This window comes from Gracilinanus agilis, chromosome 1 (genome assembly GCF_016433145.1).
Source record: "Gracilinanus agilis isolate LMUSP501 chromosome 1, AgileGrace, whole genome shotgun sequence".
NCBI classification, from domain to species: Eukaryota; Metazoa; Chordata; class Mammalia; order Didelphimorphia; family Didelphidae; genus Gracilinanus; species Gracilinanus agilis.
The window spans coordinates 540,976,695-541,003,473 of NC_058130.1; the positions used below are offsets into that span (position 1 = coordinate 540,976,695).

The following is a 26,779-nucleotide window of genomic DNA, read 5'->3' on the forward strand; positions in this document are numbered from 1 at the left end:
TCTCTGCTTCTATACACTCACAATCCATCCACCTCTTTAACATAATTCTAGTTTTGAAAGTGCTTTGGAATAATGCTGTATAAATTTAGCTATTATCATGATCATAGTAGCTTGTAGGCATTTGCCAACCTCCCTGTGAGTGCTAGGCAAATGTCAGCTGAATGACTCCACGAGTTGTGATCTCTCTCAACTGATGACACCTGGGGTTTAGGAATCACATCTGCCAGTTCTCCAAGAACCCTCTGACATAGCTTTCCTTGGACCCAGTGACTCAACTCATTGAAGGCGGCAAGGTATTGCCTTAAATATTTCTTTGGTTCATTCCTTGAGTATACCAGAGAACAGAACCTAACTTTCTTTGCCTTCATTATATTGATGGGAGACCTCTTGCCCAACATAGATAAAAAATGCCTTTTCCAGAGTCCTTAGCATTTATCATCAGCCTTGGCATATTCCATGCTTTGGTATTCTTGTTTCTGTGACAGAATGTTTGCCATTCTTTGGTACCTGCTCTCTTTATTTTCTTAATAGGCTAGTCAGTTTGTTGTGAATCCATATTAATCTCTTTAGATAATACCATTTTTCTCCTAGGAATCTTTATATATTTTCAGATTTTTTTTTGAGTGCTTTCCCATCCCTTTTGGGCTGACTTACTCTAACTTTTAGGGAATGAGATTACCCATCTCCATTTTCTGGGTCCTTTGGAAAGTTGTTCTCTGACAAATTGAATGGTTTTTCAGTCGCTGGTTTTGCTGTCCTCTATTATGAATTCTAAGATGAAACAATCACTTGTCCCCAAAGTTCCTACTTATTATTTCCATTTCAGCAAATAGTTCTTCCTTGCTGGAAATGAAATATTTTCCTATAGTATGTTTTCTATTAAAGCGAGGTAAACAGTCCTGTTTTCATTTTTATAGCATATTCATTTATCTTTCAGGTCATCATACAACTCCTTGGCTTATCAGTCCATTAGGGATTCATTGCCTATACTTTCTCTTATGCAGAAGTACTCCTTTTGTAGAGAAGGGGAAAATCTTTTATTTATTTGTATATAAAATATTATTATATATTCCAAATTAATTATATATAATTGTGTATTACATATACAATAATTATAATATAATAAGTATTATTATAGATTTTTAATATGTCATAGAAATGAAATAATTTCTTTAATTGCAAAATCCACATCTGAAGAGATGAGGGAAAGGTGTCAATTAGTTCCTGCACATCCCCAATTTTTGCAGAGAGAGAACAGTTAGGCATCTGGGAACTGAGTTAAAAGTTATAAGAAGGACCCACACGAAAGAACCACCATTGTACTGAATGATTTTCTTTTTTTTAATTTTTAAAAAAGAGCATTTCCACAGCACACTGCAAGAATGTCACACAGTAATGGTTTTCTGCTCTTTGTAAAACAGGGTATGTTATAAAACCAAAATTCTTTTTAATGTTAAAGGTTTTCAAAATTAGATAGTTCTCTTAATTTATACAATGTCATTAAATAACCAGCCATCTTAAAACCCTAATCAGAGTAGTAAGAACATATTTCAGAAGTAATGAATTATCTACCAAAGACTGCATCTTTCTCTAGAATTCAGCAAAAAGCAACACAAAAGATTTTTTTAACTAAGAGGGGGGAAAGGAATCCTTAGGTTTATTTTTCAGATGTCATAAAAGAGGGTTTTCAAATTTAAATAGATATTTAGGTTTTTATTTTTTATTTCTAGAAAAATGCATTTATATTAACACAGAACCAATATGGGTTTTTAGAAATTATTCCAATTTTATCTAAGTTCTGAGAAAATAGCAAAGATGCAGTTAATGAACTTCATTGTTGGCCCAGGTATGCAATCAATTTTCTTAGAATCTGAAATTAGTGCTGAATATTCTATTAAAACTGAGGTCAAATAGTCTATTTTATGTAAATAATGGTACCCCTGAGTTGTAGCATTATACCTAGTTTCCTCATATGATCATTTCCAATTGTCTTCCAGCTAACTTGCTTAGAGGCACCTCAAATAAATGGCTACCTCGGAACTTCACACAGTTACAATTTAGCAAAGTGTAAAATGTATTATATTTTTTAAATAAAAAGTTCACCAAAATATGTAAAACATGGTTAAATCTCAAATTCTGTCATACCAAGTAATTTAAATTTTAGTTCTAAGTGTAAAATGCAGGTACATTATCCTTATCAAATTAAACCTAAAAGTAGAAAACCAGAAGTTAAGAAATTTGTAAAACATTCAAGTTAAAACTCTTAGATATATAATCTGAGTCAGAACGATTCAGGAACCTATGATGCCTTGCCTTGAAAAGGTACGGGACTGAATTCTATTTTCAAATGTACCAAAATAAAGGACACATGGCTGGTGCCTCTTTCACTCAAGTCATTCTAAAACAATTTTCATTCCTCGCTTTCACTAAGGAAGATCTACATTTCTCTTTGGAGGCATGGTCAAGTACTTCATTTAGGGAAGAAAAAATTGAGAAATACTGACTTCCATCAAGTGTTCCGGAGAGGAAGATATCCAACATGGAACAGTAAGGAAGAAAAAGAAATGTACTAAAACTCTCTTTTCCAAATATAGCTGTCCTTTCTTCATATACTTAGAAATGTTTCCTAAATTTAAAAAAATATGCACCAAAACACTTATGCCCTGAATCATGCAAAAATCATGTCTACTTCAGCTACAATGCAGCTGAAGAATTAAATTAGCCCAATCATATAATAAGAGGTAGTGACATTCTATTCTTACAGTGCCAAGCTAAAAATCCCCACACATCTGGCACATGGGTCACAATGAAAAAAAAAACACAGAAGCACCATTGTACACTCCTCGTGTTTCCTTTTTTGGTATTTCAAGTCACCCACAATTCCACTGGCCACTGGCAGGTGACAATCACCACTGCACCAACATAGTTAGAGGCAGCAAGTGTTGGTGTTATTCATCACATATTATTGGTGGGCCTCCGTCATCTTTTAAAAATGAAGCAGCCTTCCTTCCATTCTTCTGAACATGATCTTCATTCATTTTCTCCAAAGCTTCTATCTACAAAATTAAAATTTCAAATGTAAAATTGACTCGAAGAACACTACATTTGATGTCACATTTCAAAACCATAAGCACTACAACCAGGCCAGCATTTAGCTGAGTGAAGACCAATTCATATTTAATTACAGAATAAAAGCAGTGGGGTGGGGACAGCTAGGTGGAATGGGAAAGAATGGAGGGAGAGTAAGTCACTGCCACCCTAATTTAACAATTTTCACCAGAAACTGACCATTTTTTGGCAGAGAACTTGGGACTAGTTCTTCCTACACGATACTCCATCTTCCTACTTCTTACTCCCTGCATTTTCATTGGCTATCCTTCATGCTTGAAATCATTTCTGTATTCTGGCTGCCCTGGCTTTCTGAAAGACTCAGTTGAAATTTCACCTTCTATATAAGACACCTTTCCTAATCACCCTTAATGCTCAGACCATCTCAGATTTAATCTGTATGTCTCGTTTTTAGTTGGCTGCTTACACGATATCTTCTGTGAGCTCCTTGAGAACAGGAACTGTTTTTGCTTTCTTTGTCTCTCTAGCACTTAGCAAAGTGCCTGACATGCTGTTTTTTTTCAGTTGTGTGCAAGTCCTCATGACCCCATTTGACATTTTTTTTAGCAAAGATTACCGTGTGTGTGTGTGTGTGTGTGTGTGTGTGTGTGTGTGTGTGTGTGTGTGTGTGTGTGTGTGTAGCGGAGTGGCTCAGTGGGTTGAGTCAGGCCCTGAGACGGGAGGTCCTGGGTTCAAATCTGGCCTCGTAATTGCTTAACCTTGATTATTTAGACCTTGCTATAGTTCTGGCTTTGACACTAAGACAGAAGGTTTAAAAAAAAAAAAAAGAGACTGATTACCCACCCCAAAATAGCTGATAGATAATGTCCAAGGTTCCTTCAAGTTCTAAATCTTCTGAAACCTATAAATAACTAAGGAAAGCTTAAACTAGAGTGATGCCATCAGAAATAGAAAGGGCCAATTTAAAAGATACTACCACAAAGGAATTACCATGGAACATCTTAATTGTTTGTTAAAGGTGATAATGGATGGTGAAGGAAGAATGAGTGATAAAGAGGAGTCATGAACTGTTTTCTGTGCTAATACATGAAAAATATTGATTGAATTGCTTGCCAACTCCATAAGTGGGGAGGGAAGAAAAAAGGGAGACAATATGGATCAAATAACTTCAGAAAACTTATATGAAAATTTGTTATTACATGTAATTGGTAAAAAATAAATATGAATTTTTTATTTTAAAAATTTGAAAATAATAAAAAGGAGTCAATACTTCCTCTGAAGTCTTGAGTGTTGGTTATTGATGGAAACAGTAGAGTACCAAACTCCTGACAATGCCTTTCCCTTAAAGAGGGCAGAAATTTGACTTTTTTTAGCTCACTTCATTCTGCTATCTGCTGTTCTGCTTGGTTTCAACTACCTGGAATGAGATGCCCCCATTGTGGGTATCCCTGGTCTTCCTTCCCAACCCCCAAATCTGATTTCCTGCCTCCTTTTGTGTGTTGTCTGAGAGGAAGGAATGTCACTCTTTTTAACTTCAGCAGTGCTTCACACAATGCCGAGCACATGGTAGATGATTAATAAATGTCTATTGGATTGGAACAGAATATCAATTATTTCTTATGGGGAAATCTGGAAGTTTCAAGACACATAAAGCTTAAAATATAGCCAGTGATAGCTAAGGAGATAATTCAACAGAAAGCTAGAAAATCAGAAGATAGGGCAGGGTTTGCAATGTTCATTTGAATCAATGGTATCAAGGCAACAGACTCAGCAGACAGAAGGCACTTTGACTCAATCTAATGGCTTACCAGAATAAGCACATAGAAGGTACACAAACAATTGTTGAACAAAGAATTGGGCTAAAGACAGAGTCTTGGGGGATGAGTAATTTAGGGGTCATAAACAAGGGAGGTAGGAAAGGGGAAAAGGTCAATATATATTGATTATAGAAGCCTGAGACAGGATATTTACCAATAGCATCAAATATCACTGCTGCCTATGTTTTGGTCATCTTAGTTTCTCAAGAGAGTATATAGGGAAGGAGATGAAAAAGAAAACAAAAATCAAACAGTAGATTTGAGAATCCACTGAGTCAAATCCCCTCAGGAGGAAATGAAATATCAATACTTGTTATTGTTAGAGGTCTTGAGGGAGGCAAAATTGATATTAAAGGCTAAAATGAAGGTATAAAATTACCTAGGTCTGTTCTTTCTGTCCTTTCCCTATTTCCTCCTATGATAAGTAATTGCAGAGTCTCTGCAAATACTCACCTCAGCCAGGAAATCAGCTTCATTATCTGCTGTTATGTTTAAGCCTGACACAGCATTGAAGAGGTCTCGTTCACTGAGGGCTTCACTTACCCCTCCTTTCTGAAAAAACTAGTGAGCAGAATATAAGGTCAAACACTGAAATTTTAAAATCACTTTTCCCAAGATGAACAAGTTGGGTATTCTACATCTTTCACATTATTATATTAGTGTATTTTTCCAGCCATAATATTCCATAAAATTTAACTTTTCAGGATTTAAATCTGTTTTCCTTTCTCCATTTTTAAAATATCAAATTAGCCACATACTACTTCTTTCTATAAACTATGAACATAAATTTTACACATCCAAAAGCTTTGCCTTTTGTGCTCCTTGATGGTTTGTATTCAAAACGGCTACACTAAATATCATAACTTCAACTGAATTGATTTATTCAAAAAATATCTAACCCCCTATCCCATGAAAGCATTGGGCAAAGGCTTGCAGTCATTTTACTCCTAGAGCCATGAGGAATATATGATTCCTTTTAAAATGTTTTACAAGTATTTTAGTTATGAATAACACTTTCCTTTAACCCTAATCCATTATTTAATCCTCCCTCATGACACATCATTTAATTCTCACCTGGGATACATTTCTGCAATCTCGAAACAAGAACTCCAGACCATGAGGATGAGTTGGCTCCACAGACTGACTAACATCAATCAGCCAGACCTAGTTTAAAAGGCAAGGCACAAAGTGATTTATATATATATATAGGAAAGTTCTATTACAAGTACAAATGACATTAATGGACTAAGAATTTCTCACCTTTCCAGCATGCCACAGCATGTTGTACTCACTCAAATCAGCATGGACGAGATTGCATTCATTATACAATTGCTGCATCATCTGTGAAGAAAGGGCAAGCACTTAGGGAATTATACATAGATCAGGATATGGCAGATGAACTCAAATGCGTACAAGGCCCAACAAGTCAGGTTGGGATTTTCTGGTTTGTTTTTTTTGAAGAGCTGGGAGACAGCAACAAGAAAGAAAGGAAAAGATAACTGAGGTTTTCTGTGTCTGTGGCTGGTTATCTCACCATAAAGTAAGTTGCTAATGATGCCACATGAATTGGCTATCCTCTTGGGCCAGATAGTTTCATTATCTCATTGCCACAAATTGTGGTTTTATTTCTAATCAGTAATCTCACAAATGCAGATCCCTGACCCACATGAAGGTGCAGAAATGAGCCCAAATATAAGATTGCTTTTGGGGAAAACAACAAAAGCTTAATCTTAATGATGGTTTAACAATTAGCAACTTCAAAGAACAGTCTCATTTTTTCTTTACGTGTATGGTACATATACATCCCTATATAAAGGGCTGAATATGAACAGAAATGATTGAGATATATAAAATTTGAGTAATTTTGAAATAACTCAGGATCTGGGCAAAAAGTTGAAAAAAATCCAACACAAACTGAGAAAAACACACTGTGGTATAGGCTACTACAATAAGACTTCCTCAGTATGCATGCAATTCTTTTGCAGTAATTTAGTCACATCCAACCCTTGTGATCCTGTGGACCATAGAACACCAATACTATCCATGGGGTTTTCTTGGCAAAGATACACTCAAGGGGTTTGCCATTCTTTTGCCAGAGGCAAAGAGGGTCACAGAGCTAGCAAGCTTCTGAAGCTGGATTTGAACTCAGGTCTTCCTGACTCCAGGCCCAGATGTGAATCCACTGAGCTCTCTACCTGCGTGCAATTCTTAATTCTGTTCTGGGGAGAAAGAAAAGCCCTCTTACAAACTAGTTAAGCAGAAGTAGGTCAATGCATTTACTATTACTACCAGATCTACATTCTATTAAACTTTTGTTTTTTAAACTGATGCCTTTTGTTTTCACATCACATTTATTTCTGACTATATTCCTACTCTTCTCTCTCCTATCAGAAAACTGTCTCTTATAACAAAAAATTTTAATTGCTTAATTCTAATGAATTTCTACATTTTGGTCTAATGACACAGAACCATAAAGGAACCTAGATTTAGGATCAGAAGACCTGCAATCCTACCTTGGCTTGAGGTCACAGGGTGATAAATTACTTAAACTTCCAAGCCTCATTTTTCTCATCTCTGTCAGTGCCTTACATCATAGAGTAAAGTGCTAGTAATGCCCAAGGCATAAATTAGTTATCCTCTTGGGCTAGATATCATTATTACATTATCACAAACTGTTATTTTATCTCATCTGTAAAATGGGAGAACTGGCCAGGATGAATTTTAAAGTCCTTCCAGGTCAAAGTTCCATTAGGATTTCCATTTTTGTTTCCCCACCACTTCGCTCTCCAAAGAGAAAAATTCACCCTCCCAAAATAGTTTTTGCTTGAATACTTTTAACTTTCTGCCATAAGGAAAGGTATTAATTCTTTAACGCAATGCAGGAAAAACAATTCAGACAACTCTTTAGTGTTCCTATCATCCTACTTTAACAGTTTCTCAAGTGTGGTGGGAACAATATTCTAATACTCCAACCCCACGCCATGCAAATTAGGCTAATTTTTCTTCTAAAATTATCCAAACCACCCTCAAGTCTTGGTTGGTAAGTCTTCGTTGGTTCAGAGGGCCAATGGCTTAGGCTACTGCCATCCTTCTTGGCCACCTGAATACAAAGTAAGCACAGAGAGTTCCAAGAGCTCTCTCTGATGTTTGGTTGGTATGTCCTTTAGGGTAGCTCAGGCAAGGGAAAAGGAACTTCCTTGAGCTGAATCAACTCAGTGTATCCTCAATGTTGTTCCTATTGAATATCCTTATTTTGCTATGGCTTTTATTCTCTCTTATCTCTTCCTTAGCTAGACATTGTTAAAGACATATATGCCAAGGGGGAGAAATTTTGGTTTAAAAAAAAAAAATCTCAAGTACCTCTTCTAAAAGTATCTTCATGAGGGCAGCTGGGTAGCTAAGTGGATTAAAAGCCAGGCTTAAAGATGAGAGGTCCTAGGTTCAAATCTGGCCTCAGATCCTTCCTAGCTGTGTGAACCTTGGTAGGTCACTTACCCCCATTGCTTAGCCCTTACCACTCTTCTACTTTTTTTTTTTTTAAATCCTTACCTTCTGTCTTAGAGTCAATACTGTGTATTGGCTCCAAGGCAGAAGAGTGGTAAGGGTAGGTAATGGAGGTCAAGTGACTTGCCAAGAGTCACACAGCTAGGAAAGTGTCTGAAGCCAGATTTGAACCTACAACCTCCTGTCTCTAGGCCTGGCTCTCAATCCACTGAGCTACCCAGCTGCCTCCTCCTTACCACTCTTCTGTCTTGGTACCAATACATAGTATTGATTCTAAGGTGGAAGGTAAGGGTTTAAAAAAAATTTTTTTAACATTAAAAAAATAAAAATATCTGCATAAGTAAAAACATTTTTAAATTTTAGAGCCATAGCACTTATTATGTAAACAAAGAAATGAAACACCACATTTTTTAACATATGTAATAACATCAAATTTTATTTGGTTAAGTTTGAGGGATTAAATGAATATGATGGTATCAAATCTCATGTTTCTCCTATGGTACTAATGGTATTGATAGAAAGAAAATATAAAATGATCCTCAAGTGTTTATTTATCTGACTTTATGAAAACATATGCATCTCTCTCCCTATAACTTCAGATTTACGAACACAAAGACTTCCTCAAAAATAGTGTGACATTAGTGTCATTTCAAAACCTGAAAATATAGAATTGTGAAAGGAAGTTTCTATAAAAAACATACAAGAAAATTTCAACTTACCTGGAGAGTTTGATAGTAGGCTTCTTTCATGTCTTCACTACTGAGCTTTACTTCCTTTAGTTTGGGAGCTGGGACTTGATCTTTACCAATAAAAGACATGACCAAAATGTGTTTCTTAAGCATCACCACTTCTGGGCAAGAGATACCAGCCTTTTGCATTCTGTATGCAGGGGAGGAAAATCATCAAGGGCAGTGTTTTTAAAAATCAGAGAGCTATAGGTTGGGGGGAAACATTTAAAAATATGCCTTCTACTCAGGATTTATTATCTTTTGCCTATATTTGTAGTTTTTAATCTCATAATTATTATATTTAAGTAAATATGTACTTCCAAAAGCAAAACCAAATCACAATAATATGATAAAAAAGTCACCATGAAAAATATAATTTTTCAAGATCTATAAAAACTTCTATGCTGTCCCAAGAAGCAGAAAAAAGAACCTTGTTGGCAGATGAAGGCCCTAGTTCTGGCTCTGGCTCAAAACTCAATGTGCAATCATATGAATGCAAATCATAGAACCTTTCACAGAGTCCTAGTTTCTTCAGCTATAAAAATAAGGGCACTGGACACCTGGTCTCCAAGTTTTTAATCTACTTCTAAGTTGTTCACTGAAATATAAATCTGAATTATAAATAGGGTAAAAATTAAAACTAGCAAAACAAAAACATCCTTCAGAAAAATTTCCATTTTAAATTACATGTAACACAAAAGCTTGAGAAAATCTTTAGTCTAATTTCATATGAATGTAAATGAAAACAGATTATTTAGCCCATAGAAAAGAAAACGAAGGGATATTTTTTTTAATAGTTCAGCAACATAAATATATAGAGGAAAATGCCTGGTTGTTCTGCATTTTCTCTAGGGAAAGAAAAAAATGTTTTTCATTTTAGTGTGGAGAATCTGTATAATAGAGAGGAAAACATTTCACTGTGGTATTTAAAAACTCTTGTTATGAAGAAAGAGCAAGAACTTTCTTAACTGATAAGTCTTTATATTTATATTTAGGACACCTAAAACAACAATGACAAGACACCCAAGATCCCCTCTGGTCTTTTGATTTTCTGTATGTACCTTGTTAGATTGTGCATTTCTTTTTCTGCCCACATACGGATGATCTTGCGTGGATTCAATTTACTGAAGCGGTCTTTAAACCTGAAATCATCCTTAATATACTTGTCACGATTCTTGAATTCATTAAGAGTTGTTTTAAATACCTTTAGGGCACATTCTGCAGGTATAACTTTATTATCTTCCTTCCCTTCTTCCATGCTAAAAAGAAAAATAAAGTCGAGATAGTGCACTTTTCCAGATCCTTTCTAAATGAATATTCTAAGATAACTAAGTCTTTAAACAGAACTTCAAAAGCCAATCCTATTTTGAGAAATTATCAAGTCTTTTTCTCTAAAAAGGTCCACAAATCTTGAATCATTATAAAAACTATGATTTTGATAGACAAGTTTCATGTGAATGTCAATCATTTTTCAGCAGGATTTAGTAACTTAATTTTCCTCTTAATGATTCTGGTGATAAACCCAAGAAACAAATACATGATATTTTAAAAGGCAAAATATTTTCCAACTTTTTTATTATATGAAAAACTACCTAAAAAATATACCTAAAACTGACAATGTGGGCCCTCTCATGTCCTTTTTCATATCATTAGACCAGCAGAATGGCAGATGTTGTAAACATGTGTATCTCGATTTCAGAATGGTGGCTGACAAAAGTTTTTCATGACATCTTTGCAGGCAAGTAAGGAAAATGTGACTTATATAACAGTCCACTCTCCTGATTAGGTTAAAAGAAAATTTAATTGGTTGACTTGCCAATGAAATAAAATCCTCATTCCCTATGACTTTTCTGACTAAAAAAACATCTCCTAGCTACCTCTACTGTATATCCCCATTAGAATGTAAGCTCCTTGAGGGTAAGGACCGACTCACTTTTAAAATGTGTATCCCTAGTCCTTTGCACAGTTCAGGCCTGATATTATAGTAAACCTTTAATGAATGCTTTTTCATCCTTTAATGAAAGATTATAACCAAAAAAATGATGAGTAATGTCAACCAGAAAGGAATTCCCCAGTGGTGTGCTAAAGACTGTTTTCTGCCCCAAGCTGGTTAGCTCTTTTGTCATCTATTTGGATCATGACAAAGGCCTGAAAATATAAAATTTTGCACTTCAGTTTTAAAAAACGATTTATCCTGGTTTGGGAGGAATCATTAAATAGTTCCCATGAAAAAGAACTTTCAGTTGACTACAGTATCAGTATGAAATGATGGTATAACATAGTTAACAAAAAAAGCTTAACCTATCTCAAGCTACTTAACACAGCAAGAGAAGGAACAATCATTGCCCTCTGTCATGGAAAGATCATGTCAGCAGCACTCTGAGCACATTTTAAGAGATGATTAGCAGATAGCAAAGGGTCTGGAAACACATCTCATGAGGAGCTTTTAGAATAACTGGGAAAGTTGGGACTGAAGAAGTATGTGAAATGAAATATGGATAAACTTACTATATAGACTTCTGGAAGGGAAAAATGGTAATTCTCACCTCCCTGCCTCACTAGTACTGTTTCCTGACCTGGAAGACCCAATACTAAGATGTTTTTCCTTTTCATTTTTCTAGTTTAAATTCAAATTCTTCCTTTTCCCCCATCAACTCTTCTATCTCAAGTCCCATAATACTTTAACCCTGTATCATTGGACTCAAAAGTATTCAATTTATACTGGATGTCAAATGCAGTACTTCCTACCAGATTAAAAGGTAATGATGAAATACTTAACAAAATAAATAAAAATAAAATACAACATAGATAATATTTATTTGTGGTTTTCTTAGTCAATGTGCAGGTACCCACAGGAATCTGTTCCTATTATAGTTTGACACCAACGATTGATAACCATTCCTTTAATTATACTACCACTTGTCTCTCTTCACAAAGAATTGTTAAGGTAATTATAGTCACCAATAAAAAGGGACAAAAGGCTCTATAGAACACCTCTTGCAGGACAATAAGCTTCTCAGTGCCACTGTTTGAGACACCAGAATTCTACTGCCAACTAAACACTTTATTTTATATAGTCTTCTAAAAAGGTTTGCCTTGCAGTATTATCTTTATAATTAACTTTAAGGGCTAAATCTATAACTTATCTCTTCTGTATCCTCAATAGCACCTTCAGAAGTAATTGATTTATAACGAAAAGATTGATTGGCCAACATGGGAATATAAACCAGCATGCCCCTTGTATTTAATTATTCTCTTCTCTTTAACACGAAAACTAAGTATTCCTTGTCAGCTTATTTTGAAAAAGCATTTACACACACACACACACACACACACAGTGGGGGAGAGGGGGTAAAAGAGAAAAATTCTAGTGTATCCTCCCCTCTGCCTTTCATTCTGAGAGCAATAATTGCATCAACACTACCATTTCCTTTAGAAAGAGCATTTAGTTAATAGTCAATGGACAGCAGCCCTTTTGCCCATTTTTAGCTTTGTGACTTCCCAAACCTTAACTCTCTTTTCCCTTTTCCTCTTTACAACTCTCCTCTGTTATCTCCCCCATTAAAATGTAAGCTTGTTTAGGTGAGGAACTATCTTACTTTTCTATCTGTATTCCTAGCACTTAACACAGTCCTTGGTACACAATTAAGTGCTTAATAATTTTCTTTAGTTCTTCATAATGTGAAGATTAATTGATTCTCCAGATTCCATCATTATAGTTCTGACCTGCCTCTCCTAGGTGTCATACAATTTACCATTATCTTTTTCTTCCAAAGGTACGCTTTTCCTTTGCTACAAAATGGGAAAAGCTTTCTGAGCCAATACTACCTTACAGGTATTGGAAAGTTCATCCACACATATCAAGTAGGTGAATTTTAGTGCCTCCTGACAACACTTTCTTGTAATGGAACATAGGCTTCCTACAATGTATACTTTTGCCCTCGTCCCCTACCTCAAGCATCATAGAAGTTCTCAGTAGCTACCTTCCTTATTTAGACTCCAGTCTCCACTATCTGCCAAAAAGAAATCTTTTATTTCCACCAGGATTTATCAGATTTGAAAATTTCACTGCAGCTTTAGTTTTGGTTCATGTGAGGTGAGGGGGAGAGGGAGATATATTTTTCTGTAAATAATATATAGCAAAGTCGGAAAATGTTTCTAGTTAAGATATTATGAATTAAAAGATTGTTATAAGTAATAGAGGCTTTCAAACATTTCTTTCCTTCAGTTAAAATATGAACATTTCATTTAAGAAAGGATTTCTCTAATAAATGCTATTTCAGTGTCACATCCTAGCAAGAAAGTGACCTTGGGGACCCAAAGGCTGCCACACTAGGCAAATAGAAGTATTAAAATATAAAGTATAATTATGTAAATAATGAATACTATAAGGGATGTCCTTGACCCATAGTATCTTTGAATGAAAATATTTTGCTTATTTACCTCCCTCCATATGCATGAAAGACCACAGATTCCTTTCCTGTACTAATACAGCCAGTGATTGTCTCCAGCATTCCAGAATTGACCATCTTATACATAAGTAAACGTGTTTTGGGATCTACTGCTTTTTCCTGTAAAAAAAACAATTCCATGTGCAAATCATAACATAACTATATAATTTACACACACACATCAAAAAAACTAAGTCGAAATTTTTTCACCCATTGACTTTATACTTTAAGGGGGTAGACTTTTCTTTCCCGAACACTGTGATGACAGATTTGGTTGTTTTAATTTTCTTGCTATTTTAATGTACCTATAATATAAGTAATATGTATTATTGAAATTTGATTATAAATATGAAGAAAAAAGACTATTCTGATAAAATTTATCTTTTTTTGGATGGAAAATCCTGGAATATTCATTAATGTATGTAGGCTATATATATAATTGGTTTCATTATGAACATATAAAAAATAACAGTAAATCAGTGATTAATCATCTAGAACAGTGATGGGCAAACTTTTTAAAGAGGGGGCGGGGCCAAAGGAAAGGAAATGCTCATCTGTCAGTCTGTTTTCTAAGGCAACTCTTTCGAAGTTTCATTGTATTGTATCATACTCATTGTATTCTTCAGATTAGGAATAATGTCGCACAGCTGAATAGAACATTTCAGGGGACTGCATCTGGCCCCTGGGCTGTAGTTTGCCCATCATTGATCTAGAAAGTTAAGCAATTTTAAAAAATAATCTGTAGTTTATTTGAAGCCAAAATTTGTTTAAAAAGGATCTGTGGGTTACCAATGAAACCAGCATTAGAAGGAAAACAGAAAAATGAGAAAAAATGTTTACAAAAAATTTCTCTGATAAAGGCCTCATTTCTCAAATATATAGAGAACTAAGTAAAATTTATAAGAATATGAGTAATCCCCCAATTGACAAAATAGTCAAAAGACATGAATAGGCAGTTTTTCAGAAGAAAAAAAATCAAAGCTAGCAATAGTCATATGAAAATATTCTCTAAATCACTAATGATTAGAGAAATGTAAATTAAAACAACTCTGAGTTACCACTTCACATCTAGCAGATTGGCTAACATGATAGAAAAGGAAAATGACAAACAGCGGTGAAGTTGAAAAATTAGGACACTAATGCACTACTGGTGGAGTTGTATGAACTTGATTCAACTGTTCTGGAGAGCAATTTGGAACTATGCTCAAAGGGCCATAAACCTGTGCATACCCTTTAACCCAGCAGTATCACCTCTATGTCTGTGTCCCAAAGAAATTTTTTTAAAAAGGTAAAAAGATCTAGATATATAAAAATATTTATAGCAGCTTTTTTTTTGTGGTGTCAAAAAATTGAAATCAAGGGGATGCCCATCAATCGAGGAATGACTAAACAAATTGTGGTATATGATAGTTATAGAATACTATTGTGCTATAGGAAATGAGCTGTGTGATTTCAGAAAAACCTGAGAAGAATATGAACTGATGCAAAGTGAAGTGGACAGGAACCAGTAGAACATCATACACAATAACAGCAATATTGTATGATGATCAATTGTGAAAGGCTTTGCTTTTCTCAATACTGTATCAGCCCAACTATAATAAAACCCCAAATGTAGGGAAATCCCACATATTTTGAAGGGTAACTCAGAAAGAGGAAATACCCATTTTATTTTCACCTTTTAAATTACAACTTTTTCTTAGCTTGTGAATAATGCCTTATATTCGAAGTTTTTTCAAGGTCCTGAAGACAAGTTAAAGAAGTTTTAATGCCAACACTTTTATTAAATATGTATTACTTTTATAGATACTTGTGAGAAACTACTTTCCAATATTTAAACATGTTCTCCTTCCTCTTCTATTTCCTCATCTCCTAAAGTAGAAACATCATTTGAGTAATCACCATCACCCTCTTCTTCCCAGAAAACACCATCTTCACTACCATCCATACTGTTTGACATACAACATTTTTTAAATCCAAGCACAATGGACTCAGTGGAGAATTTGTCCCAAGCAGTTTTGATCCAGTTCCCTAATACAGTGACCGATGGTTTCTTTATTTTTCTCGATGGAGTAAAGTTCATGTTTTCTAGCCAACATCTACTCGTTATATCCTTTCCTCAAATGACCTCTGAATGGCTTATTAATTACTACATCTAACACTTGTAATTGCAACATCATTCCTCCCAGAATAACAACTAGCTCTGTGCGCATTTCAGCAATTCTCTTCTTCACGTTTTCAGTCAGGTGACCCTTGAACACATCAAGTATGAGCATTCCTCTCTGACACAGTTAATGCACCCAGACACCCACCCTAGACCACATTCAATCAATCTAACACAAGTTCTTCATTCATCCATCCCTTTTCCTACACACAAAAGATCATTCCCGATGTTTTACACCTTAAAATTACGTAGGGAGTCAGCTTTCACCTGTCAGATGTGACTGCAAGCATCACGGTCAGTCTAGTTTTCTCCATTTCCAGTAGTTTTAGTCAACATCGATTTGTCACCTTTAGTATTTAATGGTGATATTTGTTGGAATATCAAAACAAATAGGCGTTTGGTGGGCATTTCTTATCTGCCTAGGAGATAGCCATGCTTCTTACGTATGCTGAGGTGCGCGATACACAACTTATGGTTTCAAAGCTGGAAGTGCTCAAATATAGTGCAAATGTGACTTACTTTCTTTCTTTCTTTTTTTTTTTTTAAACCCTTACCTTCTCTCTTGGAGTCAATACTGTGTATTGGCTCCAAGGCAGAAGAGTGATAAAGGCTCCCGCCTCTAGGCCTGGCTCTCAATCCACTGAGCCACCCAGCTGCCCCTGTGAATGTGACTTTCAACAGTACATACTGGGGAAAAAATCATTGCACTATATTTGGGCTAATACAGTAATACAATAATCCAACAATCCCAAAGGACTTATAATGAAAAATACTCTCCACTTCCAGAGGAAAGAACTTTTGGAGTCTAATCGAAGATCAAAGCATGTTTTTTTTTTTACTTTATTATCTGTATGTGAAGATGGGTTTTCCATGACTGCAAATGGAAATGTATAATGTATATCATGTATAATCTATATCAAACTGCTTACCTTCTCAAGAAGGGGAGGGAGAGAATTTAGAACTCAAAAAATTCTTACAAATTGTTTTTATATGTAATGGGAGAAAAAAATTGTTTGTACTTGGTTTCATTCCTTTGATGTCATCACATAAGAAACACTAGTGAGCAAACTCCTTTTATCAATGCAAACTGGCACCAGCTCTGCTCATAGTCTTAAAGTTGGCCGGGGAATTAAGAGTTTAAGTAACTTGACCAGCTTCACAGCCAGTCTGTTTTGCGGCAGAAAGTGAACCCAGGTCTTCCTGAGTAATCACTATAATACACTGCCTCTCCTGTTAAAAGATACTAATAAGGGGACAGGTAGGTGGTTCCATGGTTTGAGAGCCAAGCCTAGAAGCGGTAGGTCCTGGATTTAGATCTGACCTCAGATACTTCCAAGCTATGTAACACTGGGCAAGTCCCTTAACACCCCATATTGCTTAGCCCTTCCTGTTTTTCTACCTTTTAATACACAGTATTGAGACTAAGATGGAAGGTAAGGCTTAAAAAAAAACACTACCAAAAAAAAGTAAATATTCTAATACCAAAGTGAAGTGTTGTCTTTTGACTAAAGACACAAGAATTTGAGAATACTTACTGCTGTAGAATGTTCCTTTTTCTCATGGACCCGGGCACTCCGACGTTCCTCAGAGTAGGCATGTTGTTTTAAAGCATTAAAAACCTGATTTGGTAGTTTTAAATCCATTCCAATTCCATCTCCAACCTGGAATCCAGGTGCAAACTACCAATAAAAATTTAACATATTACTATTATTATGCTACAATATAAAGGATTACTTTAAAAGACTTTAAAAAGATATTGCCCCATGCCATCAATAAAAGATTATCAAATTTGATATTAGGTAAATCCATACTCTCAATGCATTATGAAAAAAAAAAACTGAAAAATTGAATGGAACTCAATTCTCCGTGTTACCAAACATTTTAATTAATAAGATAGAAGACCTAAATAATACAAACATTTCTTACATTTTTTTTTTTACTTCTAAGTTTTCCTATAATATTTGCTTAGTACTCCAAATGGGGTCACAAAGAGGCTGAAATGACTAAACAACAATGCTAGGATTTACAAGACAATAGGACCTATAGATATTATACAGAAAGAAAAAAATTCACTTACTACCAACTTTAATAATTCTTTTCAAAGACAAAACTGAACTGTATGATATTTTTCACACTATAAAGAAACTAGATTCCAAACTAAAAAACTTAAGGTAAAGCACTGGTCTACCAAGATACTTGTGATTCCCAAAGTGGGCGCTAACACCTCCTGGTGGGTGTTGCAGCAATTAGGCGGTTGATGACCACAGGTGCATTTATCTTTCCTTTTAATTGCTATTAAAATTTTTTAAAAATTAATTTCCAGGGGGCTAAGTAATATTTTTTCTGGAAAGGGGGTGATAGGCCAAAAAAGTTGGGAACCACTGTTTTAAATAGTAAATATATCGTTTTGCTCTAAAGTTCCCCAAAATTCGTATTTACATTCATTTTTACAAAGTTCCTTTTGTAATGAAGTAATTTATATTCTTATGAAACTTTTGTCAACTGAAGACTTTGAACTTTTCCCATAAGTATTCTATATTTCATCTTATTCAGATATGCTTCTAGAGCACGGCACCTGTTTTTTGTTAGCTTGAGAGCAAAGAATGGTTTTTATGTTTTTAAATACAACTGGACTGGAGGCCACAGCTTTAGATAAACCATGTTCTAGAGTATACTATAGATATATATATCTTTATAGTCTATAACTTACATTTTCCATTCGTGCTGTATTCTTTCTTCCACACACTACTTCATCATGTTTGGTGGTAATATCTTTTCCTTTTCCAATAAAACCCTTTTTGGGAGTAGGAACAGGTTTAGCTATAGGTGGCCAAGGCAAGGGAAACAAATAATGAACAATAACTTGTGATATTTAACATTTTAAAATTAAAAGTCAAGTAAACTATATGGCAAATTTTCAAATTACTCATTTCTGGATCATGAATCCAGAAATGACAAAACATAAAATGGAAAAAAAATTCAAAAAAAAAAAAAAAAAAAAGAAAAAGAAAAAGAAAAATGGGGCAGCTGGGTGGCTCAGTAGATTGAGAGCCAGGCCCAAAGATGGGAGGTCCTGGGTTCAAATCTAACCTTGGATACTTCCTAGCTGTCACTTGACTCCCATTACCACTCTTCTGCTTTAGAACCAATACATAGTATTGATTCTAAAACGGAAGGTATGGGTTAAAAAAAAGAAAAAAAAAACAATAAGAAACAAGGAGGTCTCTCCCTCTTCCCTCACGTCTACCACTACTAGCATATACAAATTGAATATAGGCCTGGTACCTGCTCTGTAGGGATCATGGCGAGTGTCTTGCCAGTCAACTTCATCTTCAGAGCTATCACTGTCCTCATAAGGATGCACCATTCGATAATTTTCAAAGGAAATGGAAACTTAGAGATACAAAACATTTGAGATTTAGTAAAATGTTGTATACATTTTCTAACGGACAATGGAGTTGATACAATAGAATAGTACCTTTGCTATCTCCATTAAATTTCTTTTCTTCACGCCGAAGTTGGGCATCATATTCTCTGTCAAATTCCATCTGCAGCATCTGAGCCAGCATTAGATCACTGGAAGTATCTATGTTTTCTCCGGTAATAAATGGTCCTTCAGTAACACTATACAAAATAAGAAAATGTAAAACTGATAAAATCCTTTAAGCACAAAGATGATCCACTATCCACGGGAAAATCATTTTTTGGGTCCCATTTAGCAATGGGAAAGGGCTAACCATTTATATCAGGTGAGCTGAATCTAACCATTTATATCACCATACCCAATTCCCCTTGTCATCAATGGTATACATTTAAGAGATAGTTTAAAGGGGCAGCTAGGTGCTTAATGGATTGAAAGCCAGGCCTAGAGGTATTTGGGTTGAAATCTGGTCTCAGATATTTCCAAGCTGTGTGACCCTTAGGCAAGTCTCTTAACCCCCAAAGCCCAGCCCTTACCACACTTTTGCCTTAGAACCAATAGACGAAAGGTAAGGGTTTAGTCAGGTTTGGGATTGGAATGATGGAACAAAATGCAAAATGGCCCATTTGGAAATTCAAAGTAGCTTCACTAGTCCTTCATTCACAAGGAGGGGAAACAATTCAAAATAAATTCACTATACACATTTTAATCGTAGTTTTGTGATCTACTTCACTATTCAATATCTAAAACTGCTTTTAAAAAGGGCAGTAGGGTGGACACTAGGTAGCTCACTGAATAGAAAGCCAGGCCTGGAGACAGGAGGTCCTGGATTCAAAAATGGCCCCAGACAATTCCTAGCTATGCACAAGTCATTTAACCACAAATGCCTAGCCCTTACCACTCTTCTGCCTTAGCACCAATACTGATACTATGTAAAAGTTTAGGGGAAAAAGTACATTTTACTCAGTAAGATAAAGTCTAAAAAAAAACCTCTTCCAGGTTTTTTTTTATAGAGCTCGAAGGCACCTATAGTCATATAGTTCAATCCTTTCTTTTTACAGATGAAGGAGATGAGACACCCCCTTTCCCCAAGTGGCTTTTGCTCAGTGCTTAGCATGGTGCCTGGCACATAGTAGGTTCTTAATAAATGCTTGCCTTATTATTATTATTTTTTATATAATATAATAATTTAATATAATAATAATAATTATTATTTATTTTATTTTTGCTCCTTTAACAATTATACCAGAAATTATAACAATCATACTAGAAAATTAGGGTTTTTAACAAATTATACTTACGCAACAACTTCAGGAAAAGCAGTGGCTTCATCTTCTAATTGCAGTTCTTTAGCTAATTGTTCACTCATTACATCAGCCAAGGAACACGATATTGTATTTTGAGGGGCACCCCAAGGACACTATAAGACAAATAAAATTTTTATTTTATTTCACAATGTATAATTTAGTTTTTTTTGTGTCTGTATCCTGGTAAGCGTTACCAAATAATATCAAATGTAGATTTACATCTTAGAGAGTAAAGAACATTGATATTTAACAAGATATCTGATTAAATTTAACACCTGAATTCCAAAGCTAAATATTTTCTGTTAAAAATCAATTAAAAGCTGGGATGGTAACACATAATGTAATCCCTTCTATTAGAGAGGCTGATGCTAGTGGCTCACTTGAACTCCAGAGTTCAGAGCACCAATGGGCTATGCCAATCGATTGGGAGACCACCCAGCTGCCTAAAGAGAACTTTAGTGGCCCAGGTCAGAAACACAACAGGTCAAAATTGGCACTGGGATTGGAGTACCTGAGTGGTCCAATACACTTCCAGATTAAGCAAAATAGGAAGGCCCAAACTTAAATCAATTATGATATTCAGAATGAAGAATGTATTTGGTAAACAAATATACACTATCACAAGAGCTCTTCATAAAAGGGGCATTAAAAAAAACCCTAACCTTCTATTTTAGAATCAATATTGTATATTGGTTCCAAGGCAGAAGTGTGGTAAGGGCTAGGTAATGGGGATTAAATGATTTGCCCCATGGTCACATAGCTAGGAAGTGTCTTGAGGCCACATTTGAACCCAGGATCTCCCATCTCTAGACCTGGTTCTTAATGCAACAAGGGACATTTGTAGTTCTTAATAGCTGTACAATCTGTAAACTGTAAAATTCTTATTTCCCACTTGCCTGCCTTTCTTTGGACTATGCCATTCTCCCAGGAATGTCATAATCAGAACTTTTTCATCCTGCAAGATTACATCACTTCAGTACCTGAATCATTCTCAGTACCTTCTGTCTGGGTCCTGTTGAATAAAAAGCTCCTCCCCAAACCTCCAGGTAGAGATGACACCCAGGTCATTTCCCACTAGATTACATTGCTCTAGGCTTTTCTTTCATGCTCTTAGGACAGGTACTTTCCTCCTCCAACTTCCTTTCAGCTTCCTTTTGCATGTTGATGTTCCCTCCTTCCTTAAACTGTAAGCTCCTTTGGGGGCAGAAACTGTTTTTGTCCCCCCCCCCCCATATTTGCATCCTGTAGCACTTAACACAGTGTTTTGGCACACAGTAGATCCTTAATATTTATTGACCGACATGCCCATTTTTCCTTGTAAGCCTAATCAAATGATGCAACTTCTATTTATTATTTTTAATTCTACTTTTGAGGCCAAATGGAGCAAGTCTAATGTTGATTCAATATAGCAGCCCTTCAAATACTTTTAAAAAGCTCTTATCATTATCCAATCCCATGCCCCATTCCCACCCCTTAAACCCACTCTTATCCAGGCTAAACAAGCCCATTTCCTTCAACCAATCCTCTTATGGCATGATTTTAGGCCCTTTAACATCTTAGTCACCCTGCTCTGGCCATTTTCCAGCTCATCAATGTCTCCCCTAAAATGTGGCATTTGGCCATAACTGAACACAACACTCCAGATATAGCGTGACTAGCACAAAGTTCAGAAGGACTAATACTTCCCTGCAGTGAGTAATGCTGGACTTAAGAGACAAGAAAATCGGAGTTCAAAATCCTGTCTCAGACACTTACTGGGCAAGTCACTTGACCTCAATGTGCCTTGGTTTCCTCATCTGTAATATAAGGATAATAATATCTATTTCCCAAGGTTGTTGTGAAGATCAAATGAGATAATATATATACAATCCTTTGCAAACCTTAAAGCACTATATATGTGCTAGCTATTATTATTACTACTGCTATTATTTCTTCTCCTCCCACTTCCAGATAATCTTTCTTTTTTATGCAGTCTAAGATTAAATTAGCTTTTCTGGCTGCCTTAATCACATTCAAGTCACATTTGAGCCTCAAGCCCACTAAGATCTTTTTCAGACAAACTGCAATACTGCTATACTTCTTCCGTTCCTACCTGCTAAATACCATTTTATTCGATTCTAGCCAACGTTTCAGCCTGTCAAAATCTTTCTGGATCCTAACTCTAATGCAATTCTTAATCTACAGTACATAGACATGAAGTAATTTCAAGGGGTTTGTGAACTTGGCTGAAAAAAAAAAGAATTTACACCTTCATTTTCACTAACTTTTAACTGAAATTTGGCATTTTCTTCTATTATAAATACAGGCAACAAACATGTAGTCTATAGCTTCACTAGACTGCCAAAAGAGTCAGTGACACACAAAAAGGTTAAGAACCTCTCATTTAATGTGCCACATAAACAAGTAACTATAATAAATCTCTCAGGAGTTTAAAAAAACTATATATTATACAAATATACATGTATGTATGCACACACACACACACACACACACACACACACACACACACACACACACACACACATAAATCAACCAAGTCATTACCTTGAACTTTTTATGTCCCAAACTAAAGTCATCTTTCCTGGTCTCTGCCCTTACAATTGGCTCCTCTAACAAACATCATATTTGAAGCTCTAGAGTGAATCACCTCTGACATCTTGGAGAAGATCTAACTCTAGATCTAACTTAAGCATTTTCTGAACTTCAATATGCTTTTAAGAGAATCCCAATTCTTTCTCAAAATGACCATAGGCTCCTCTGTCCTTGCCTCTAAGACATTCACCTTCACAAACTTCTAAGTCTATACTCTACTAAAAACCAAACCTAGGCCATCTTGCCATATGCCCTGCTGCTCACATCCTGCTTCTCCTCACTTGGACTGGCACTGTCCTAACCAAATCTCCAAGAGCAGTACGCCACCCAAAGCCTCTGAAACAATGCTTTATATGCCATCTAGCTCTCCCCAAGGGATATCTTGCCTACTGACTCTGACTTGATTCTTCTCACCCAAGTCAATACCCCTTCCTTCATTACTTACAGTCAAATCTGTTAATGTTTTCTTAATAATGCACGTCACATTTGTTCCATTTCCATCACAACTGCCTAGTATATACAGCCCCTCATGCCTCCCTGACACAGTCTCAGTCTGGTTTTGCTTCTAATATTTCCCACCTCCAAACTGTTCTTCATACCCCCACCAAGATAAATATCAATCCTCTGTAATAGCTACCTTCTACCTAATAAGGGGTCGGCAACTTAAAGCAAATATAAAAAAATAGAATAAGATGATTTAGTGAGATTGCCAACTGGATCAATGCAACACTTGTTTTTGATGTCCTTCACTCCTTTTCTCACTTCTGGTGCTTTCATATATTTCTAGGAACTCATCTTTTATTCTTTCAATTAGGTGACTAATTAGAATGATTCATCTCATTCAGGAGTTAGGTTATAGCCCCTAAAAGGAGTATTTGTGTTTTTTAAAGAAAACTTGCCACATCTTCATAGGCCAGGAATAGGCTTATGGGATCAAATTTAAACTCAAACTAGCATTCAAAGTCATATACAAACTGACTTCCTTCTACTATCCACTAATACCAATAGGGTGCTATTTCCTTTTGGTCCCAGCTTCCTCCAGTTCAAACATTTCTACCTGCATGGGGCTTTTCCTGATCTGCTCCCCGTACTGCTAATGCCTCTTCCCCCAAAATACTCTGTATAGAATAACTTTACAAATATATATTGTTGAGCAAGGGGTGTTTCATATCTGTCTCTTATTATCTAGTGACTGTTCCATAACAGGCATTTAAATAAACACTTGATTTATTGGATATTCCCCAAAAATCTCTGTGACGGATGGCCAGGCTTACTGCCTCATTGTTTCTAAATTTACTAAATACATTCCAACAAATAAACATAAACTTCCTCTTTACTAGGAAATATCCTTCCTACTCACTAAAAGTTAAGCAACTACTTGCCCCCACCTTTAACCATAGGACTTAAGCACTCAAATAGCAGCAGACTAACCTGTAATTTTGTAGATGAGACCAGAAACAAATCCAAATGTAAATCATCTCCACCCATTTTATATATCTTATAAAAATATATGCTCTAAAAATTAGACATCTTTCATCTGGATGATAATCTTTTTCTTCACATGTTTATTAGCCTTATTAAAATAACTGCCTGGAATTTAACAATCATAGTATTTATTAACATTACCACTAGCTGATTATGTCTAAATTCAATTAACTTAGTAAAAATACATAAAAGTAACAGAAGAACTTCTGAAGCTCTAGGGCCCATGCTCTCATAAATTACTCTTTCAGGAAAACCCTCATCACCATTTTTCATTTTACTTCTTATTCTTTCTCCATCTCTTCCATAGCCTCACTACCTTGTTGGCTTGGGTATTCATTCCTTCTCTCCCCTAATCCACCAGTTCTGGAATTATATTAAAAAACCAATCCTGTCATTTCCTGGATTGGGCTGTGTCTATCTACTTCTTATAGCTCAACTCACCATCTTTGTAACTTTCTGGACCAAAGTACTCTTTTCTAGACACTACTTTCCCAGGTATTTTGTGTATACCTCCTCCATCAGAATGGGGGAGTCAATAATACCTAAAAATATAATACTTCTTGGGAAAGTAGGAACCCTGTGTTTTTGATTTGTATTCCAAATACTTAGCACAACCATTACCACTAAGAAATGGGGTGTTTAAGAAGTATTAAGTGCTTAATGAGTGCTTTTTCAATTATTTAAGCTCATCTATAGTAACAAAAGGACAATAACTCTTCTAAACAAAGTATTAAGAAAAAATTAGGCATTTGGTTTTTCTTTGAATTTCCTATATTATCATAGTAAAACCACAGTGAGTGTTTTCCTGAAAAGTGTAAAGTCATGAGAGACACTAAAAATAACGTCTGGTATCACTTCTATATTACCAGTGGCTTTGATGAATATGTCTAGATAGGTAAAGTAAAATTCACTCTCTTAGTCAGCAAACAAAAAAACTCATTAACAGTTTAGATGAAGCTAACGTGATTCTCACTACTTTAGAGAACTTTTACAGGTGCTTTAATGAATAAAACTTATTTTCTTTAAATTCATCTGTAATAAAAAAATTTTAATCAGATAATTATTCTCCTTTTCAGGAAGATATGTAACCTAAAATCTCACCCTCTAAATGGTTAATCACTAAATGGAGAAAAAGCAATTTTTGAAAAATGTTTTATTTTTTGCTATTTAGACCATAATTTGATGGTAACAAATCCTAGAAACAAAAAGCAAGTCTCAGCAAGCACACGTATATCATAATCAAGGTGAGGACAGAAAGTCATAGTGACTCATTCTCCTATACAACGATTCATTCTAGCTTATAAAAATACTTTTGACAACGGATCCTGAAAAAGTAAAAATGTGAAATGTTAAGCATTCCGTTTCAGCCTAGCATTATATAAAAAGATGATAAATGATGTTAAAAACTATATGAAGAAAAGCTCCAGCACTTTAGCGTTGCGTGGGAAATGCCTCGTTCTACCTTTTAACACATCGACGTTTGAAAAGAATTGTGAGCGTCCCTTTACATTTGTCAAGAGAAGGCAGAAAGAATTCTAGCAACCACTGATACCACGGCGATCATCAAACTGCCAGTCTACTCTCGGGCGAGTTGGTCTATAAAAAAAACCAACGTTTTCAACTCCTTTTTTTTTTTTTTTTTTTAAAGACACAATCGAGGAGGGAGTAGCGATCATCGAGGGCTTCTAAAAGGGAAAACACAAAGTAGGAAAGGACTCGTTACTCCCCGGTTTCTAGGAGAAGAAAAAAACCTCCCTACTACAGGACCACGCGGAATCGCGGTTTTTACTCCTCAATCCAGTTCATCCTTGGCGGCCAATCACCACTACCTAGCCGCCCAAAGGGAAAGCCACCGCCTTTTCTAAGGAACGAGGGCCCCCATTATCCGCCCGAGCTGACTTTAGATTCGGGATGTCGGGGACTTGAAGTAGACACAACTGTTTCTGGGGAAGATCGTCTCCCCCACCCCACCCCTTCTACCCGCTCCACTCCCCGTCCCTTACCTTGTTTGGCCCCCAAGCCGAACCTGGCCTAGGCTCAGGAGTGGTGACACCAACCAGATCCATCTGCAGAGAACAACGAATAGAAAAGCAAGCGGCGGAATGAGACAGCGCGAGCACTGTGAGATCTAGGACAAGAAGGCGGAGACGGCGGCGAGGCCCAGGCAAGACTACAGGCAGCGGGAGCCGGAGGCGGAGGTGACAGATGGCGACGGCGGAGTCCGGAACTGAACCTCTTCTCTTC

The 26,779-nt window shown here is 35.9% G+C and overlaps 1 protein-coding gene across 2 annotated transcripts; it reads right to left on the reverse strand.

Moving 5' to 3' along the window:
- Positions 1–1,320: 1,320 nt before the first annotated feature.
- Positions 1,321–26,779, reverse strand: RIOK3 (RIO kinase 3). Of its 2 annotated transcripts, none has more exons than XM_044666583.1 (13): positions 26,539–26,779; positions 20,453–20,571; positions 19,209–19,306; positions 19,016–19,123; positions 18,441–18,550; positions 17,266–17,409; positions 13,562–13,689; positions 10,180–10,377; positions 9,110–9,269; positions 6,147–6,227; positions 5,961–6,050; positions 5,340–5,447; positions 1,321–3,056 (listed from the first exon to the last, which is right to left on the reverse strand). In XM_044666583.1, the coding sequence occupies exons 1-13, from the start codon at positions 26,599–26,601 to the stop codon at positions 2,949–2,951; spliced, it is 1,515 nt and encodes a 504-aa protein (XP_044522518.1). In that variant the 5' UTR covers positions 26,602–26,779; the 3' UTR covers positions 1,321–2,948. The 2 variants fall into 2 exon arrangements, with proteins under 2 accessions (XP_044522518.1, XP_044522513.1); XM_044666578.1 differs by having other exon boundaries at positions 19,209–19,354.